We start from the raw sequence: 17,759 nt of genomic DNA, 5'->3' as shown, positions 1-17,759 counted from the left end.
AGCGATTCACAAAAGTAGCAACCAGGACAAAACAATTCCAAAGTAACAGCCAGGCGCCCAACAGCTAACAACGCCCCGACTCGCAAAACTTCACAGCCGTCGAACCCACCGTTCTGTGATCCGCAGAACCACTTGTCGATCTCCTTCTACCAGGCGTGTCCCATGAACTTCCCAGCAAACACAGCTGCCGGGTAGTGTTCCTCGAGCGCGAACATATCCAGGGTGGGTCTACCGGCCACCGCCAGTTGGGTGGCCAGTCCTTCCATATTGTACACCTCCAGGGATGCGGCCGGTCCCACGCTGAGTTCCCCGCGCGGCTCGAAGCCGCTCGGGCCGCGGTACTCTAGGTACACGGCGCGTCCGTCAGCGGTCAGACAGGCAAGGAGTAGCTGCTCGGAGGGCAGGGTCAGCAGTCGCGCGGCGCGTACACCCCACACCGGCACCGTCTGCAGGTGTCGGAACTGACTCCAGGCCGGCTCCAGCCTGCCGGACACACGAGGAGGAGAGTGGGTGTTAGAACCGTGCTGGGGAGCGAGAGGCGAGAGGTGCAAGAACTGGAACGGGGACGAGCCGTAATGGACGACGGCAACGTCAGAGCCACTCACAACAGAACTGCAAAAAAGATAGCACATATGGCAGTGATAGCACCTGCACCCAAAAAATTCACTAAAGCATCAGTTGCTAGCTTATTTTCTTGTAGCCTGCCAAAAACTATCAGTCCACACCGACCATCGTCCGTCCACCGGAGCCCCTCCTTACTCACCCGTAGATGTCCACGAGGCCGGTCAGTTTTCCCGAGTCGGCTCTGGTCACCGTCAGCAGTGTCCGCCCCCCGAGCTGGGCCGTGGTGACGCCCACCGCAGCGGCAGCTATGGTTTGTCTCCGGGAGAGACGCAGCAGCTCAGAGTCCCAGCACCACAGGTCCACCCGACCGCCGCCGGCCAGCGCCACACATACAGAGCCGGAGGCAGAGTACACAGACGCCTGGGGAGATCGGGGATAGAGTGAGAGGTGGTCAACCAGCAATGGAATTAAGAAGCACGGGGCACAATTACATGCTACTCGTAGTGACTGGGTATGGAGAGAATCTCCCGTCCCGGTTTAGCAAGATCGCACTCGCAAACATTTGTGCGGCCTAGTATACCTCACGAGCGATTAAACACACGTTGTCAACGCCCCACCTATCAATTAATGCCCGCCACCCCACTAACCTGACGTGCACGGTGAGTCGGTATGGTCTGGTGGACGACGAAGCCGCGCTGTCCGGCGCTGTGGCAGACCAGGTGGGAGCCGTTGCCAGCAAAGTGGACGAACAGGAAACAGTCGTGATCCGGAGACGGCTTCAGACTCTAGAAAACAAGGGAGGATTCGTTGTTAAAGACAAAGGGGAGGACACACCGTTAAAGACAAAGCAGCGGGTTAATAAAGCTCTAACGTTTTAGAAACTGTTGTCGATGCTAAGTTTATAACAGATAGTTTCTAATTGCTAATGGTTTGCTGTGATATTTTTTTTTACATGAAAAGGCAGCAAAGTAAACATATATACGTCCAGCAAAAGAATGATAAAATGCATCCAGGCTCTTCTATGACGCCAAAAGAAAGCGCTGTGCAGGACTAGCGAGTACCGTGACGTCGACCGTTTTGTGGCTCGGCATTGCCAGCGACTGCGTCAGGACATCACGGTGGTATAGGAAAATGTAGTTCACAGCATCACCGAGCTGACTCAGAGCTGAAAGAGACAAGAACATGCATCAACAAATATAATGCAATCTGTGAGCGTCACCGACCTGCTACCGACGACCGTAAAAACAAACGTTTAAAGAACACACTTCAGACATTCTATCACCTAGCTCAAGCCCATTGATTAATTCAATGCCACCATCAACAAGCAATTAGTTGACACTGAAACTGCTATTGACACTTGCGATTAGCCCCCCCCCCCACCTCTCTACAGACGTACCGGGGTCGTCCCAGCGGTAGACCCGGTCCTCCACCTCTTGTCCGCCGCCCGGCTCGGTCAGCCGCGCCTCTGCTATGTAGGCGGTGCCGTCAGCGAGCCGCAGACCGGCCATAGCGGCGACCCGGCGCTCCGGGTACCGGGGGCCTGAAACACAGCACAGGTAGCATGGAACCAGGAACACAGACATAGGTAGACACACAAATATGCCATGAACATAAACGCAGGTAACATAGCCTTCATTCTCACGGGCCTCTCCCTCATGAGCATACCAGATCAGGCCTGAATAACCCAAGGCTCTCGCTCACCAAGCCGCCCAAACCATTCATTCATCGCCCTCACTAAGACACCACGCCCACCCAGAATAACACACGGTACCGTCCGACCAGTCTCGGCTCTATCAGCCGTCCGTACCATCAATCCACCGTCCAAAGTTGTCTCCTGGCCGCCAGCGAAGCAGCTGCACCCGGTCCGGCCAGACGGCCAGTAGGAAGGCCGGCGGAGACGAGTCTCCGTCCACAAACACAGGCAGCAGGCGTACAATGTCGGACGACCAGCGCTGTACCGAGACAAAGTACTGCAGGTAGCTGGCGCGCTGCAGTTGACCTGAGCACACAGAGGGTGACAGGGTGACAGCAAACAAATTAAACACATGCATATTCATAAATTGGACAACCTACTGAATAATAGAAAATGGAAAGTTGAAATGAAATAATATAAACCATGGACATTAACAAGACCATGCACCTGTGAAATAACTCCGAACATTTACATGCATACAAGCGCCATGAAATTACCACTAATCATGCAAGGAAAATCAATGCTTAAGGTCAAGAGGCGCTCGATGGCGGGATTTCACTAGCAGCGGTGGCCGCCGGGCGTACCTCTAGCTTCCTGCAGAGCCCGGTAGATGTCTCTGAGGACGATCAGGTGCTCGTCGGCCGCTGTCTGGTTCAGGCTGCCGAGCTGCTGGAGCGTCCACAGCACCTGCCGCAGCAGCTGGGAACGGCAGGGGCGAACGGAGCGATCAAAATATGCATATGAGAGCAAGGTAAGAGCTGGGGCATGGTTATGGCAAGTCCAGCAGTTACACCCCCCCCCCCCCCCCCCCCCAAGAAAGTTATAGAACGTCTACATATTTGTAGCTAAACCAAACAATTGGTGGGATAAACTGATAACACCAAAGCACCCTACACCAAGAACAGCACCTTTCCATTCCGAAAATGGTCATTTCACGATGGAACCGTGCAAATTATATTAGCGGGAAGTTGCGCCCTAGTCACCTCCCACCTCCGCCAGCGCCAGGTCGTGCCTCAACACGGAACGGGCCGTGCCACCTAGGTGCGCCGGGGAGAACTACAGGTCGCATAGTGCCACCAGATGTCGCGCAAACACGACAGGCGCAGATAAATAGATTTTAGATCGTGGGTGATATATTGTAACAGCGTTGATTTCTACCATGCATGTATTTTAGCAACTCACAGCGTGGGCGCAGGCACTGGAACCACAACGGCTACCACAACTGCACGTAAGTATGTCCGACATACGACTTATGTTTGGACTCTAGGCAACGCTGCCCAAGCGGCCTTTTCCGTTAGGACGCCGAGCGACGGAGTGCGCGCAGCAATTTTTTTTTGTCTCCCTCTGTTCTTTCTAGGGCGTCTTTCAGAAGAGCCCAGGAAGGGGCCAGGGGTCGAGGCCAGCCAATGCCAAAACACCGAACTATAGCTCCGCCCGGACTCACTTAGCAACCTTAACGCTAACAGGCACTTCCGAGTAGACTCGGAGTACAGTCTGTCTTAAAAGTACCGCGCAAAGTAACGGTGGATCCATCGAGCCTGACTAAGGAAGGGTGTGCTATCTTTGAGTCACCGAAGCAATTAACATCCTCGTCCATTCCCAGGTCAATTGCTTCGGTGACTTTAAAATTATAACAGGCCCTTCCTCGGTTAGGCTTGATGGATCCACCATCACCTTGCGCGGTACTTTTGTACTTTCCAATGTCCATGATATGCAAGACCAACATTATACCTCAGCCATCCGCTGTTCAGCATCCGCGTCGTCCGCGTAGTATCCGAGCATGGCGGGGACGTTAGTGAATGTCCAGTGCCCGGTGACGACCAGGGCTGTGTCACTCTGCGAGGCCAGACCGACCACTCGCACCTGGGGAGTGGGGAAGTGATCAGCCTGGTACAGGGACGGTAGAATAAAGACAAGACACAGTCACACAGTGAATATTGTGGAGAAGTTTGCCACTCGCAACATTGGAACGAACACCTGTTTTAGTGGTTGTGTGGACAACAACGCCGATGTCATTAACGGGTCATGCATGCTCTCTTTCAAGGCGAAGTAAACAAAATGTTACCCAGAAATCATCAAAGCCAGCCTAGCAAGTTAATGAACAGCCTCAACGTTTCTGTCGCATTTCATGCCACAACAGAAAACTACGATTAAAACATGTAAATGGATGAAGCCCCAACTCACGGGACCAAGACTACAGCCACACACAGATAGACAGACAGACACCGTCGCCGTTCTCCTTACCGCGTGTTTGATGAGCCTCTCAATATCGACCCCGTTCAGCAGTCGCGTAGTCAGCTGAGGGAGCTTCAGGCACGGCCCGCCCACGTGGATGAGACGGGTCACACCGGGTACTTGCTGTTCACCGGAGAAGAGCGTCAGAACGGTAGAGCGCGTCAGGCGGACACCGTTCACAGTGCCCAGGACCCTGAGAAGGCAGAGGATGGAGGTCAGAGGCCTGGGGGCGGAGGTGCAGATCTGAACCAGTCGGAACAGACTAAGGGGAAGGGGGGGGGGGGCTGCAGCCTATACTTTGACTACGCACACGTGTGCACCAGGCCGGTGTAAAATAAACGGATTATTATTGTAAATTGACAATACCGGGAGTTCCTAAATAAACAGTCGAATTATTTTTGCCTCTAGTGGCGTCAACTAACAAAACCACAACAACCAAATTGCACGTGATGATAGCACGTGCAATGCCATTTTATTTCATACCAAAATCAATCACTTTCTATCATGCAGCCGTATAGTACAGACATAAAAACAAAAATAGTACATTTCTATTTTGAGACAGAGTCAATCGTTGCAACACAACGTAAGCTACGCCGACACTTAAAAGGGACCCTAGTGCCATCAAGGACCGTCATTTTAAGTATAGTTGAGAAGTTTTTGGCAAGAGGTAGTGTGGAGAACGTAAAAAGGGTAAATGTGGCCGAAAAAGAACCAAGAGGACGCCTCTAAACGCCCAAAAGGCACGAGAAGCCCTCCAGAGGAGCCCACAAAAGTCGCTCAGACGGCTGGGCCAGGAACTGGGCTGTAGCAAAACCACCGCTCACCGTTTGGCCAGAAACGACGTTCAGCTGTTCCCGTATAAGGTCTCCGTTCACCAAGCACTGTCGAAAGTCGACAAACAGTCACGGCTTCTTTACAGCGGCTGTTTTTTTTAGAAATTGCGAGCAGGACAATGAGTTCCTTCACCGAATCTGGTTCAGCGACGAGGCCCATTTTCATATGGATGGCCGCGTGAACTCCCAGAATTTTCGATTCTGGTCGACGGAGCCACCCGATTTGGTCGCGGAAGCCCCTCTGCACAGTGTGAAGTGCACAGCCTGGTGTGCAATGAGCAGCAGTGGCATCATCGGACCTTTCTGGTTTGAGAACGACGCTGGGGAGTCTGTCACCGTCAACGCTCAGCGCTACCGGCAAGTCCTAGCCAAGTTCTGGACTGCGCTGAACAGGCGGCTGGGTGGAGACAGGCAGCTGTTGGACCAACAATGGTTCCAACAAGACGGAGCCTCGGCGCACACGGCCGTTGCGACTCGAGAATGGCTGCGGAACCGATTCGGTTCGCGGGTTATCCCCCGCAGAGAGGTGCGGACCTGGCCCCCGCACTCTCCGGATCTGACCCCACTTGACTTCTTTCTCTGGGGTCACCTGAAGTCACAGGTCTACAAAAGCAACCCCAGAACCACAGATGACCTCAAGAAGGCCGTGTCGTCCGCGGTACGCCGAGTGCGGCCGGAGATCTGCCGGGCTGCGGTGAATCCGCTCGGCGACGCGCAGAGCTGTGTGTGGAGCGAGAGGGGGCTCATCTGGAACACGTCCTCTGTGGCTGCAAATGAAAAGACAGCAAAAAGAAGATGGTATCACGTGAAATGGCATCGACTATTGTGTACGTTAGAAAGTGATTCGTTTTTGTCATGCCTTCCATGCTGATAATATACAGCTTTTAAATACGACTGTTTATTTAGGAACTCCCGGTACTGGGGCTGATTGACCTTTCGTTCTTATGTTCTTACGTGCTACCTGTTCGAGTGACGATTCCATTAACCCCCATCGGTGAAGTCAATGTAAAAAATAAGCAAACCTACTCCGGAAATTAATTAGTTTTATGTTTCGCCGACGGCCAGCCCGTTCGACAAATCCATGTTCAGCAGCCAACTTTAAAAAACGACACTGTTATGTAACCGTCTGTCTGGAGTCTAGCATCTTTACGTAAGAGGCCGGACCGGTTCGCTGTGAGTGCCAATATACCACCAGAGATTGGAGGAATTTAACTGCTCATATGGCCAAAGCCAAAATATGAGTGCTGCTGTTCTCATGTACAGCTGTGTCAGGGATGAGACTGACATAGTGCTTGATAAGATGCCCGAGACACTTTATACGTCAGAGGATGGGTGAATGTGAATGTTCTTACGTTATAAGCTGAATGAACGTAACCGTTCTTACGTACAGTCACCAGCAGTTGCTACCCATCACCCCCGGACGGCGGGGGAGCAAGCTACCACCGCCCCTGCGAGACTAGCGCCGCCATGCGCCAAGAAGTGGAAACACCACGTGACTGAGGCCACGTGAGGGCAGGGTCACGTGATGGAGGGGCGGAGCATAGTAGCTTTTGCGCCCGACACTAACTGAAATGCGGCGCTGTGATTGGGCGCCTTAGCATGAATGAAGCCCCGGCGCCAGAATCAGCCGTTCGCCTTATATGGAAAGTGAGCCTTTGCGTTTCACTGTTCTGTATTGGTTTGAGAGCCACGGCACCATACGAATTGTGAGCCCCTTTGAACGGGTCACCGCCCGAGGCACTGAGGCGACGGCTGTGCCGGGCAAAGTCTCGCCTGGTGGGAGAGGTGGGCCAGGGAAAGTGCGATCGAGCATCCACTGGGACGTGGATTGGTATTATCCAACCGCGACAAACGATGTCAGCAGCCTCTTCTCGTGTCATAGACAGTGTCTATGACACGAAAAGCTAGACAGACAACGTGGGCAGTGCCCAATCAAAAGCTACTAAACGATCCAGTTAAGAAGTTGGCGAGGTAGCCAGACCAAATAAAAAGTTTAACCGCAACACATGGACCAAATGTGTTCCATGTGTTGCGGTTAGGGTGCTATTCGATTGTCGATATTCACTTGTCGATTTTGGTTGACAAGTGACATACCTACAAGCCCGCTGTGATGGACCAAAAAAAAGGAGCTGAACAGTCCATACAACTTCTAAAAAGCTCAACGGTTTAAAAATTCAAAAATTAAATGTTAAAATTCAGCCTGCATGTTTAAACTCTGGTCCGGCGCTGGCAGGAAGCTTATATTGCCACTTGCAATTCCACTACGTTGTAATATAACCAAGAGTTCTGTGATAGCAGCAACTGAAAGCCCCGTTGAGGGGGAGGGCGGCGCGAAACGGCCCCCCCTCTCCTTTTCAGTCGATATCTCCTAAAGTATAGCAAATGTCGCCACCAAACTTTCAAGACCCCTCCGGGCATCATATTTATACCTTGTGACCAAATTTTTCCAGAGCTCTTATGAAAGGGCTCGACCCGTCCACCGGCGGCCGGTCAGACGCGGCCGGCGGACAGGGAGCCGCCGCGTTAGCGTGCAAGGATGTCAAACATCAAACATCATACGCTAACGCGGCGGCTCCCTGTCCGCCGGCCGCGTCTGACCGGCCGCCGGTGGACGGGTCGAGCCCTGCCTGTCGACAACCCGGCCACCCGTCTGTGGAGGCGGGCGCTGACTTTTTTTTTTTTTTTTGCTCTTATGATAGGTTTGTCACAAATGACGTCAGAGGGATGCCATGTTCTGTCATTTTCGACCCAATAAAAGGTTTAGCGGGAAGAGCTGTCACGCTTACAGTTTTGAAGATAACGAAAAATATCAAATATCAAGATAAAAAAATGTAAAATTAACAGCGCTACCAAACTGCTAACTCTTATTTCCAAACAAAAATTGATTTTGACCATCAAAACAAAACTATAGAAGTATAACACCCCAAAAATACCAACAACTTTCAACATTAAAACTGAAATATATGTTATAAAACTATCTGCTCTAGATATGCCAAACTTAAACTCGATAGCTCCATCTCTAGCAAAGTTATGGCAAAAAACTACTCAAAATTTATGACGTAAAATTTTCAAATTCAATTTTTAGCCGTCACAGAACACACAAAGCAAGCCAAAAGCCACCATTGGCTTTCCTGTGATGAGCTGCATCGAATAGATACCCCTTTTATGCAAAATATCAACTCTGAAATTTGACCTTCTTTGACCTGACCTTGACCTGACCTCCATCAGAATGTAATCTAAACTGGCCCCAATGGCCGTCTAGCTCACACCATTGAATTTTAAATGTAAAATTGGCCATAAAACATGCATCACACGACCCTAGCATAGTTGGGTTCATATTGTGACCCTTAGTGACCTGACTTCTGTGACTAACTGACCTGGCATCAATGATCTCTTTAGGCAACGTATGTATTAGACAACCAACGCTCCATCGATGTTTTTCGATAACATGCCTTTTATTTGATGTGTTAACTGACTGTAACGCATTCCTTAGACTAAATCGGTGAAAAATGCGACCTTTGACCTGACTTGTGACGTCATGGGTTGCACCTAGGTCAACGAAACCTGGTAGCAAGGTAGTTACCTGGTGGGGCTATCGAACGCTCTTTGAGTGTTTAAAATCGGTCGGTAACTTTCCGAGATCTCAAGTGGAGGGCGAAACGGCTGCAACACCCGATCAGGTGGTAGGGTCCGCCAATAGCCTAAGAGGGCGCGGAATATTTATTCACTCATACAGTGTCATTTATATTGAGAACACATTTCTCACGCCATGACATGGTCCTCTCGCAATAGAACGAGATGGGGAGTGTTTTCACGCCTCCTTATGCACGGCTCTAAGTGTCATTGAGCTATCAACTTTCAGCGGTTTTCGGACAATGAAGTTCTTAGTTCTTACTGAATCCAATTTCATTTCAAACGATTGTCACTGTGCTAGTTTTCTTCTTACACGTTTTTGAAAAAACGCTGAAGAAGTCTTTGATAGACGAAACCAGTCCGCTTATTCTTTTTCTAATTGTTTTTTGAATATATTCGTAGACTACTGGCTCTTGACTACAAAATTTGAGAATGTTTGGTATTACTTTGACCCGAACGATGTGCAGCTGAATTTTCCCTCTTGAATGATTATGGACAGCTCGCGCTCAACCTAAACTACCGACAAGCTGAAGAAAATCCGATACAAGCCTACCTCAATCCTCTCACCTTATTCAACCGTTGAAACGTTAAAGGCATTTGTTCAGTACGAATCGCTATGTCGACTGCACCCGCGCCGTGCTGGGGGGGGGGGGAGCGTTTTTACGCCCTTCCCCCTCAGGTTTTTCGCGAATATCTCAAAAAACGGCGACGCGACGCGTAGCGTCATTCAAGGTCAGGTCACCAGGTAACGTCAAGTGACCTTACCTCAGAAAAAAATTCGAAAGCTCGTTGTAGCTACACCGACTGAGCGATCACTTTAAAACTTTCAGTAATTGCTTAGGGTAACAGTATGTATAAAATGGATACCTCTGATTTTTTTATGTGTGTGACCTAAGGTCAGGTCAGTTTTGCGACTGCTCCATTAGGTATAAGTCAATGGGAGAAAATTGAAATGCGCTTCTTTTGGACGAATTTCGTTCTACACTCTCTCAAACATCGGTCCATAGGTAAACATGACACACTGAATCGGAAAATTGCACCTGTAGCCCCTGTGTGTGCCCCTGAGGTCATTTTAGGACATAAAAGGTCTTCAGCAGTTTTTTTTTTACTTTTGACGGAGACGTGCTAGAGCGGTGAAAACACCGTTGATCTGAGGTCAAATTTGAAGTCAATCAGAGCGGTGCCCTCTGGGGGCTAAACCGTTGATCTGAGGTCAAATTTGAGGACATGTTGGCGAAAAAACGTTAAAAGAGCTATCGAATGCGCTTTTCCGCGGCGCTGTAGGTCTATTGGTTCCCGAGTTAGCCGTCGGGTGTTCGAAATCGTTGAAATCAACAAAATTTGACCTTTGATAAACCCTGGTGACCTGACCTTTGCCCTGACCTTAAAATAACCGAGTGTTTTCCTCCTTATTTTTGACGCTCTTTCGATTGTCGCTTACCGCGTGTCGCTACGTGGCCCAGGAGCCGAGTTAGACGGAGGGGCGTAAAACGCCCCCCCCCCCCCCCAACACTTGATGGAAAGTTCATGCCACCAACACGGCGGCGCGGGCTGGTGGCGGGATATTATGTTAACTATAACTCCTGTTATTATATTCCTCCTATTATTATTATAGCTCCTGTTGTAAGCTGTGGAGTCGTGGACCTGATCTTGAAGGAACTGGGCCTAACATTTTCATAGCAAGCGTAAAAAAATGTTTAATAGGTTGTGCAAAAAATAGCATCTTTTATGAAACATTTGCGAAACCTTCAAAATTATCCCCAGACCCCATTAGTTCCGAGCTCCCAACGACGACCATAAAAGCGTCCCCATCCCGTCATAGGCGGCGGAACGGGGAGGGTACCGGGGCACCGTGCCCCCTTTGATTTTGGCATTTCAAAGTTAGCCCAATGAGCGTTGCATGAAAATAATAGGACCAAAAGTCGGCAGTGCCCCCCCCCCCCTTAATTGAAGGTGTTCCGCCGCTACTGCATCCCGTCAGCGTGGGTTTATCACAAGGATGCTAAGATTTAATTTCCAATCCGAAGCTGTAATGATGGAAAGCAAATTTGCATTTTACATGTGAAACAAGCTGACACAACTAAAAATTTCCTCTCTCGCTCCCTCTCACTGATTTACCCATTGCCCTCTTTCTCATTTTACCCTCTCTGGTTTTCCTTTTCAGTTTTCTCTCTCTCTCTCTCTCTCTCTCTCTCTCTCTCTCTCTCTCTCTCTCTCCCTCTCTCTCTCTCTCTCTCTCTCTCTCTCTCTCTCTCTCTCTCTCTCTCTCTCTCTCTCTCTCTCTCTCTCTCTCTCTCTCTCTCTCTCTCTCTCTCTCTCTCTCTCTCTCTCTCTCTCTCTCTCTCTCTCTCTCTCTCTCTCTCTCTCTCTCTCTCTCTCTCTCTCTCTCTCTCTCTCTCTCTCTCTCTCTCTCTCTCTCTCTCTCTCTCTCTCCTCACAATATTCTCGACTGTCACAGCGTTGTAGGACTTGTTTCAAGACAGGTCCAGGCGCTCCCCACTCCGCAGGCCCCAGCCCACACGGCCCAACCGCTCAAACACCCTCCGGCGGATGACCTCTGACCTCGGCGACCTGACCCCAGCCGACCGATCGCGCCCCTCTCCACGCCTCCGCCCCGCTTCCCCCACTACAGCTGCGTAGTAATTGTAGCGTGTGCAAAGGTCACGTGACATTATTTACTTCTGCGGCTTGTTCGGCTGACAAGAGATGGCACTAGTGGTCTGTGGATCAGAGGCGGGGCTAGGTTCTACGACTTCTTGGGGCACATTTTAGGGCAGAAAAGAGGTTTTTTGGCTCCCCATCCCAAAATGCTTCGAATATACAAAAACAAGTTAGATATTCGAAAATCGGAGGACCAAACGGATCGTTTGACGTATCCTCCGCGACTGACAGTTGATCGGTCTTCAAACTACTGAACAAAAACGAGGTGATTAGTAGCAAGTGCTGGTGACTGTACGAGTCCCGGCAGATTTGCCCGTTCTTTCAATATGGGCTGGAGGTGAATATTATTTTTACGTCGGGGGCTGTGTGAATGTGACCGTTCTTATTTCAAAAGCTGGGTGAATGTGAGTTGTGACCGTCCTTACGTCAGCGGCTGTGTGAATGTGACCGTCCTTACGTCAGCGGCCGGGTGAATGTGAGCGTCCTTACGTCAGCGGCTGGGTGAACGTGAGCGCCTCGCAGCCAAACACCACATCCGAGGTGACCACCAGAGGCGTCAGTCCCCCTGGTCGACCAGAGAGGAAGTTTGTGGTGTTGAGCTCGTGGGAGAGGTCGAGCCGGTAGACCAGGCCGCCGTCCGGCAGTATGACGTCACCTGGGGGATGACGACAAAACGTCAGCTAGTATCATCTGATGGTAGATAAACGTTTTATCAGGAGTCGCGTACTACTAAATACTAGCTCACACACTAACTGACACGCATATAGGGAGCGAGTCGTAAATAATGGTCATTGCGACACAGAATAATGTAATACATGTCGAAATGTGGTAAGAAAATACTTGGCAGGCCCAACGAAAATAAACAATAGACATGCATACTCTGAAACATTCAGGCAGGTAGGTTATCACAGGACTCCCGAACTGTCTACGGTCCCGGGGTCAGTCTCACTACGTACCGAGGACCACCATGTAGCGGACGGTCTGTCGGGCAGTGAAGTGAACCTCGGACGCAGAGGTCGGCACCAGGGCCGAACCGGGGATCCCGTTCAGAGTGATGAACGATACGGGACCTGGAGCACAAGAGAAGGGGTCAGTGAAGACTGAGGGGATGTAAGCACTCTGTGTACCATGGCAATTGATAAGACACAGCACTGGAGGAGGAAAAGTTATGGATGGCAGTTCAAGTGTGACAGAAAACCACTGCCTGTTAGCATTCGAAAGTGGTGCATTTAGCAACATTTGAAGTGTGAATCAACGCCTGTTTTAACTATCGCATACAGTATGCATTTTTATTAGTTAAATACATTTTATGAAGTAAATGGGGGCCAGTAATATCAAGCAGACGCCGGCCGAGTCATCCATGCCGACCTTATTCCCCGGTCAGGTCAATAATAAAACAACTGTCCACTTTGGTCCCATCATCAGCCCACACATAAGCCGCCACAGTTTCAATCTGTATCCCCTACTACTATATAACCGCCTTCCGCCCGTATCGATAACGCACCTGTGACCACCAGTTCGGGCAGCACCCACTCGCCAGTGACGCTACCTCCGTCCAGTGTCAGTACAGAGTCCCGCAGAGTGGACAGGCGGCGGCCGTTCAGCAGGCCCAGCACCGTCTGAGCGAGGCGGAGGGAGGCGAGGTCAGAGTAAGGCAGTCATAAGAAAGGCATGTGGGCTGAGTAATTATGAGGAAGCGGAAAATGAACTGTCGGATTGACGGCCAGAGGATTGGACCCTCCAAAGATAACCTGATTCATGGAACATCACATCAACATAATAGCGAATAGCGATCATTGCTAAATACGAAGATACCAACTCGGTGCTGACTTCAGAACTGAGAACAAAATCCAAAACTCAATGGGGCTTCCCAATCTATTGGAGGACAGGGAGTACCGTGTGACATCATAAGCTACTCACCAGCTCATTGGCGGACAGCGATGCCAGTTTGACGTCAGAGAGGAAGGTGACCGGCCCGCTGACCGTCTGAGGTCGGGAGAGGCTCCAATAGTTCGCCATGTAGGGTTTCAGGTCCACCGTCACCGCCGACTCTCCGGACAGCAGAGTCTGCCGTAAGGACAGTCATCAAACTGACGTTATTTAGATCTGCAGCACAGACTGCACTGCTTACATAATCGACCGTAACTTCAACCACAAGCCATCGGTTAGCGAAGCTAAGAAAATTCTACGAAAATCAAAACAGACAACCGGCCACTATCCACAGGAAATAGAGCTATTTTAAAGTTGACATTTAATGCAATCTAGATCCAAGCACAGTGCACAAAATCCAGATCAACAAAATCCCCCGTCAGGCCTTGCCCACCTGGACGTCTTCCACGGCGGTGAAGTAAGGTTTGGCCAGCGTGACGCGTCCGTTGAGGGTCTGACGGGCGTCCCGGAGCCAGTAGCGCTGCTCCAGCTCACCCAGGGCCACCCCGTTCACGGTCCAGGACAGAAGGTCCGTCACTTGGTGGAGCGTGACGTCACCTGGGGAAAATCGCCAATCAGAGGAACGGGTTAATTTCCGTCTCAAAGCAACGCCTCACTGTGGAGTATCAAACTTCTATAATTATGAGCTAGCATTCCAAATAATTTAGGTGTCGTTGCAAGGATAACAGCCCTAAATCTTAAGCCGATCCCGAAACAACTTTCCTCAGAGCAACCTCTTAACCTCACACCAAACCTCACAGAAAAACACGGTCGTTTTCGCGCCCTCACAGGGGCAAGCCGATTATTTCTAACATGTCATCCTTACCGTGGACGGTGACTTTATCGAAGGCGACGCCGCCGTCGCCAGGGAGCACGGTCCGCCGACACACCTCGTCCAGTAGGACCCCGTTGATAGGTCCTTCCACGGAGAACGTGTTTAGCGCGCGCATCCCGCCCAAAAACACCTGCACAGAGAGGGAAACGTTCACGTATCATATGAAACATTAGGGCAGGTTCATGACGTAGCGGCAAAATACGCTAACAAAGAATAAAATAGTGATCATCTGCACAAACGTCAAAATATGTTAGCCACTCACCCATGTGCTAAAGTATGTTCCTTATCTCACTTCTCACCTTCCCTCACTATGCCTCACCTTACCTCTCTCCCAGAATCAACTAACCTTGACTCCGAGCACCACCTGGCTCTGGTTCTGGCGCATTACGTCCGTGAAATTCATACCCTCCATCTCGATCGTGACCTCCGGCGTCGCCAGGGACTCTGTTACACAAAGTTGGGGTCCAGTCACAGGCGTGCGAGTCAGTGGAAATAGTGTCAGGCCATCAAGTCCGAGTCGTGTCAAAAAAGCCGGAGACAGGTCGTCCAGCGACCATGCTATCAAGTTTGAATGTTTATATAAAAAAATCGGCAAGCACGATGAAATGTTGAGAAGCAGAAGAAAAGCCAGATTTGAATTAAATGAAACTTAGTCAATGGAAAACCAAAACATAGCAAGATAGGTTGGGTGCCAGAACCCACTCAGAATCAGTCCAACTTTTCCTCGCCACTCACGTATGGTGACATTCTGTGTGATGACCACCTCCTCATTGACCGGTATCCGTCCGTCCAGCAGTTTTCCGCCGACGACACCGTTCAGCCGTCCCCCCAGCGTCACAGTGAGTGTTGGCGTGGTGATCATGGCGTCACGGGTGAACTGGAGCGGCCCGGCCAGAGTCTGTCCTCCGCCCGACACCAGCCAGTCGGAGCCGAACTCGGCGGCAGACACGCCGTCCATCGAACCTGAGAGAAGGAGGGGAAGGGGGATGTGAAATGTGGGGGGTGAAAAAAACAAGAAGCGTAAATTGTGTGCTAGCTAATTACGAAGCCCCTTGTTGATGCTTAGCTACCGTCCATCACATTAACTCCGTAACACACTGAAATATATTGCTCCATGGCACTCGCGGAAGTCGGTGAAACTCAAACCAAAGAGTTAAAGAGACACCAAAGCCTGCATGCCCTTCACACCACACACCCTCCTCTGCACACTCTCCTGTCATCCACATACACACCCGTCCCGCCAGCCAAACCCAGCCACCCCGCCGCACCCACCTGTGAATGTAAGCCGCTCCACCGTCACCGCCGCGTCGAACGCCATATCGCCGACCACCAGGGCGTCTCGGACGGCGTCGTGCAGCGTGGCGACGAGGTCGTCCCCGTTCACCTTACCAGTTACCACCAGAGAGGAGGCTGTGACCCGGCTGGTGAACTTCTGGGAGCCCGTCACAGTCATGTACGCTGAAACGGGCGGACGGGAAGGAGGTGTCAAAATATGCCGCTGGACGGTTGGTATTACGTACAAGGTTGTTGATTAATTTTAAACAAATCGGTTATACAGAGTTTATAAAGCGAATGGCACACAGACCTGACCGGTTCTTGTTTCTAAATTCTAGGTTTAGAAACGACATCGATAGTACGCCCACTTGACGCATCTTATCGACAGCCGGTATATTGCGCAGCTCGAACGCACCTAATTTTCCACAAAACCTTTCGACACATCATTGACTAGCGCCAGCACAGTGAAGTAATTAGGCCCGCCACTAGCAGTGAGAGAGCTAGTCTCTTCAAGCAGCAACCCATTATTTTCCGAAAAAGAGGCATTATATAAACCACATCCGGTACTGACTGGTGTTGACGGCGTCGGCCGCGTGGGTCAGTAACGCGGAGACGTTGACACCGTCCACCAGACCGTCCACCCAGAGGTCAGTGACCTGCAGGTCAGCTACCTGGAGGGGCGCGGAGAACAGCTTCGTGCCTGGCGGAGGGAGCGTGAGAGTTAAATAGGGAAGGCTTCCGTATCCGCGTTCGACGCGACTCTGTTCAGTCAGAAGCTGGCGAGAAGACGACTATGGAATGAAGCTAATTAACTGGTTTGTCATCTACCGCTTTCTGATATCTCTTTTGTGCTCGGATGCTTTTTCAGATTTCAGCAGTATCAGTAGGTTGTAAGCGATGCAGACTATCGCTCGAGGCAGTTAAGAGCACAGGCTACGTACCGGTGATGACGTGAGACCCGCTGACGGTGACCACCTCCTCCGTCAGGTTGTAGCCCTGCCAGTTGACGTAGTTGGCGGCCACACTGACAAAGAACACGAATAGTCAGCTATCAACGTGTACCGCATCTCATATTCAGCCGTATGTCAATTGTCAATAGATCTCAGGTGTTGTCAACACTCAACCGACGTCATACAAGGACAACATCGAACGTTATGCTATCCAGGCATCTCAGACATTACCAAGCCCTTATCAGTTCGTCTCAAATCGATCTATTCAGCCCTTTAGACTGGCAAGCCACTTCATTCCATCCCTCCTAGCCACCCTCTGCCCAACATCCCTCCTTATTTCATTTTATTCACAAGTTACTCCTTCATCTTTCTCTCCCAAGTCCCTGTTACCCCCACCACCGGGACTCACGTATCGAACACGGTCTCCGCCGCGAACAGCAGCGGCCCGCGAACGTGCTGGTCGCCCTCGGTCCTCAGCACGCTGCCGAAGAAGCCGTCCGCCTGCAGGCCGTTCAGCAGGTCCACCGTGATGTCGGCAGCGGAGAGGGCCAGCAGCGCCTTGTTGCCGGTGATGATCTGGTCGACTCCGGAGGTCATCACCCACTCGGTGGGGGAGATGTTGTTCAGTAGCGCGGCGCGCAGGTCACCGGAGATCTGGGGGGGGGAGCGAGTGACAGCGTGAAGTGGACAGCGTGAGAAAGGGGTGAGACGGATTTTCGGATTGCTTATTACTTGTCAAATACGTCTCACTCATGTAGTATTTTCCGGAAGCAGATATTCGACATTCAGAACACCGAAGGCGTTCTCGGACGGGACACCCAGCACAATAACATGTGGCAAGCTACACTATACTCTGTTCCGTTTCAAGTTTGCAGCCGAAGTGCCCTGCTGAAAGCAGTGCGTGATTTCTGTATATACAGTTCTTACATTTTAAGACGCAAATTCTTGAGCGGAGGAGCGATCTGCCGAAGAAACTCCGACTGCAAGCTTGATATGGAACAGACTATAGCATGACACAAATCTGCCGTTATATAGGACGCAATCACCGATACACCAAACAAACAAAACCTTGCCACTCTGAGGAGAACGAACGTACAAAGGAACAGTCCACCTCCACCTGCCTACCCCCTAACACTCGGCCCTTTGACCCA

General features: G+C 50.8%; 1 protein-coding gene across 1 annotated transcript in view; it reads right to left on the bottom strand.

The window, feature by feature from the left end:
• Nucleotides 1-11: 11 nt before the first annotated feature.
• The window catches only part of LOC122380250, a 36,961-nt gene continuing 19,213 nt past the window's right edge, over nt 12-17,759 (bottom strand). The window contains exons 17-37 of the mRNA XM_043363238.1: nt 17,018-17,262; nt 16,600-16,682; nt 16,230-16,358; nt 15,656-15,841; nt 15,119-15,346; nt 14,730-14,827; nt 14,375-14,513; nt 13,943-14,106; nt 13,540-13,686; nt 13,124-13,238; nt 12,576-12,689; nt 12,109-12,274; nt 4,502-4,685; nt 3,989-4,120; nt 2,842-2,956; nt 2,372-2,563; nt 1,961-2,104; nt 1,626-1,729; nt 1,212-1,349; nt 764-984; nt 12-483 (exon numbers count right to left, since the gene is read on the bottom strand). Of these exons, the coding sequence (XP_043219173.1) occupies nt 147-483; nt 764-984; nt 1,212-1,349; nt 1,626-1,729; nt 1,961-2,104; nt 2,372-2,563; nt 2,842-2,956; nt 3,989-4,120; nt 4,502-4,685; nt 12,109-12,274; nt 12,576-12,689; nt 13,124-13,238; nt 13,540-13,686; nt 13,943-14,106; nt 14,375-14,513; nt 14,730-14,827; nt 15,119-15,346; nt 15,656-15,841; nt 16,230-16,358; nt 16,600-16,682; nt 17,018-17,262 (3,381 nt within the window). The 3' untranslated portion in view covers nt 12-146. The remainder of the gene's footprint in view (nt 484-763; nt 985-1,211; nt 1,350-1,625; nt 1,730-1,960; nt 2,105-2,371; nt 2,564-2,841; nt 2,957-3,988; nt 4,121-4,501; nt 4,686-12,108; nt 12,275-12,575; nt 12,690-13,123; nt 13,239-13,539; nt 13,687-13,942; nt 14,107-14,374; nt 14,514-14,729; nt 14,828-15,118; nt 15,347-15,655; nt 15,842-16,229; nt 16,359-16,599; nt 16,683-17,017; nt 17,263-17,759) is intronic.

This window comes from Amphibalanus amphitrite, unplaced genomic scaffold (assembly GCF_019059575.1).
Source record: "Amphibalanus amphitrite isolate SeventyFive unplaced genomic scaffold, NRLGWU_Aamphi_draft 000094F_arrow, whole genome shotgun sequence".
Taxonomy (NCBI): Eukaryota; Metazoa; Arthropoda; class Thecostraca; order Balanomorpha; family Balanidae; genus Amphibalanus; species Amphibalanus amphitrite.
This window is presented reverse-complemented; position numbering and strand designations above follow the sequence as displayed.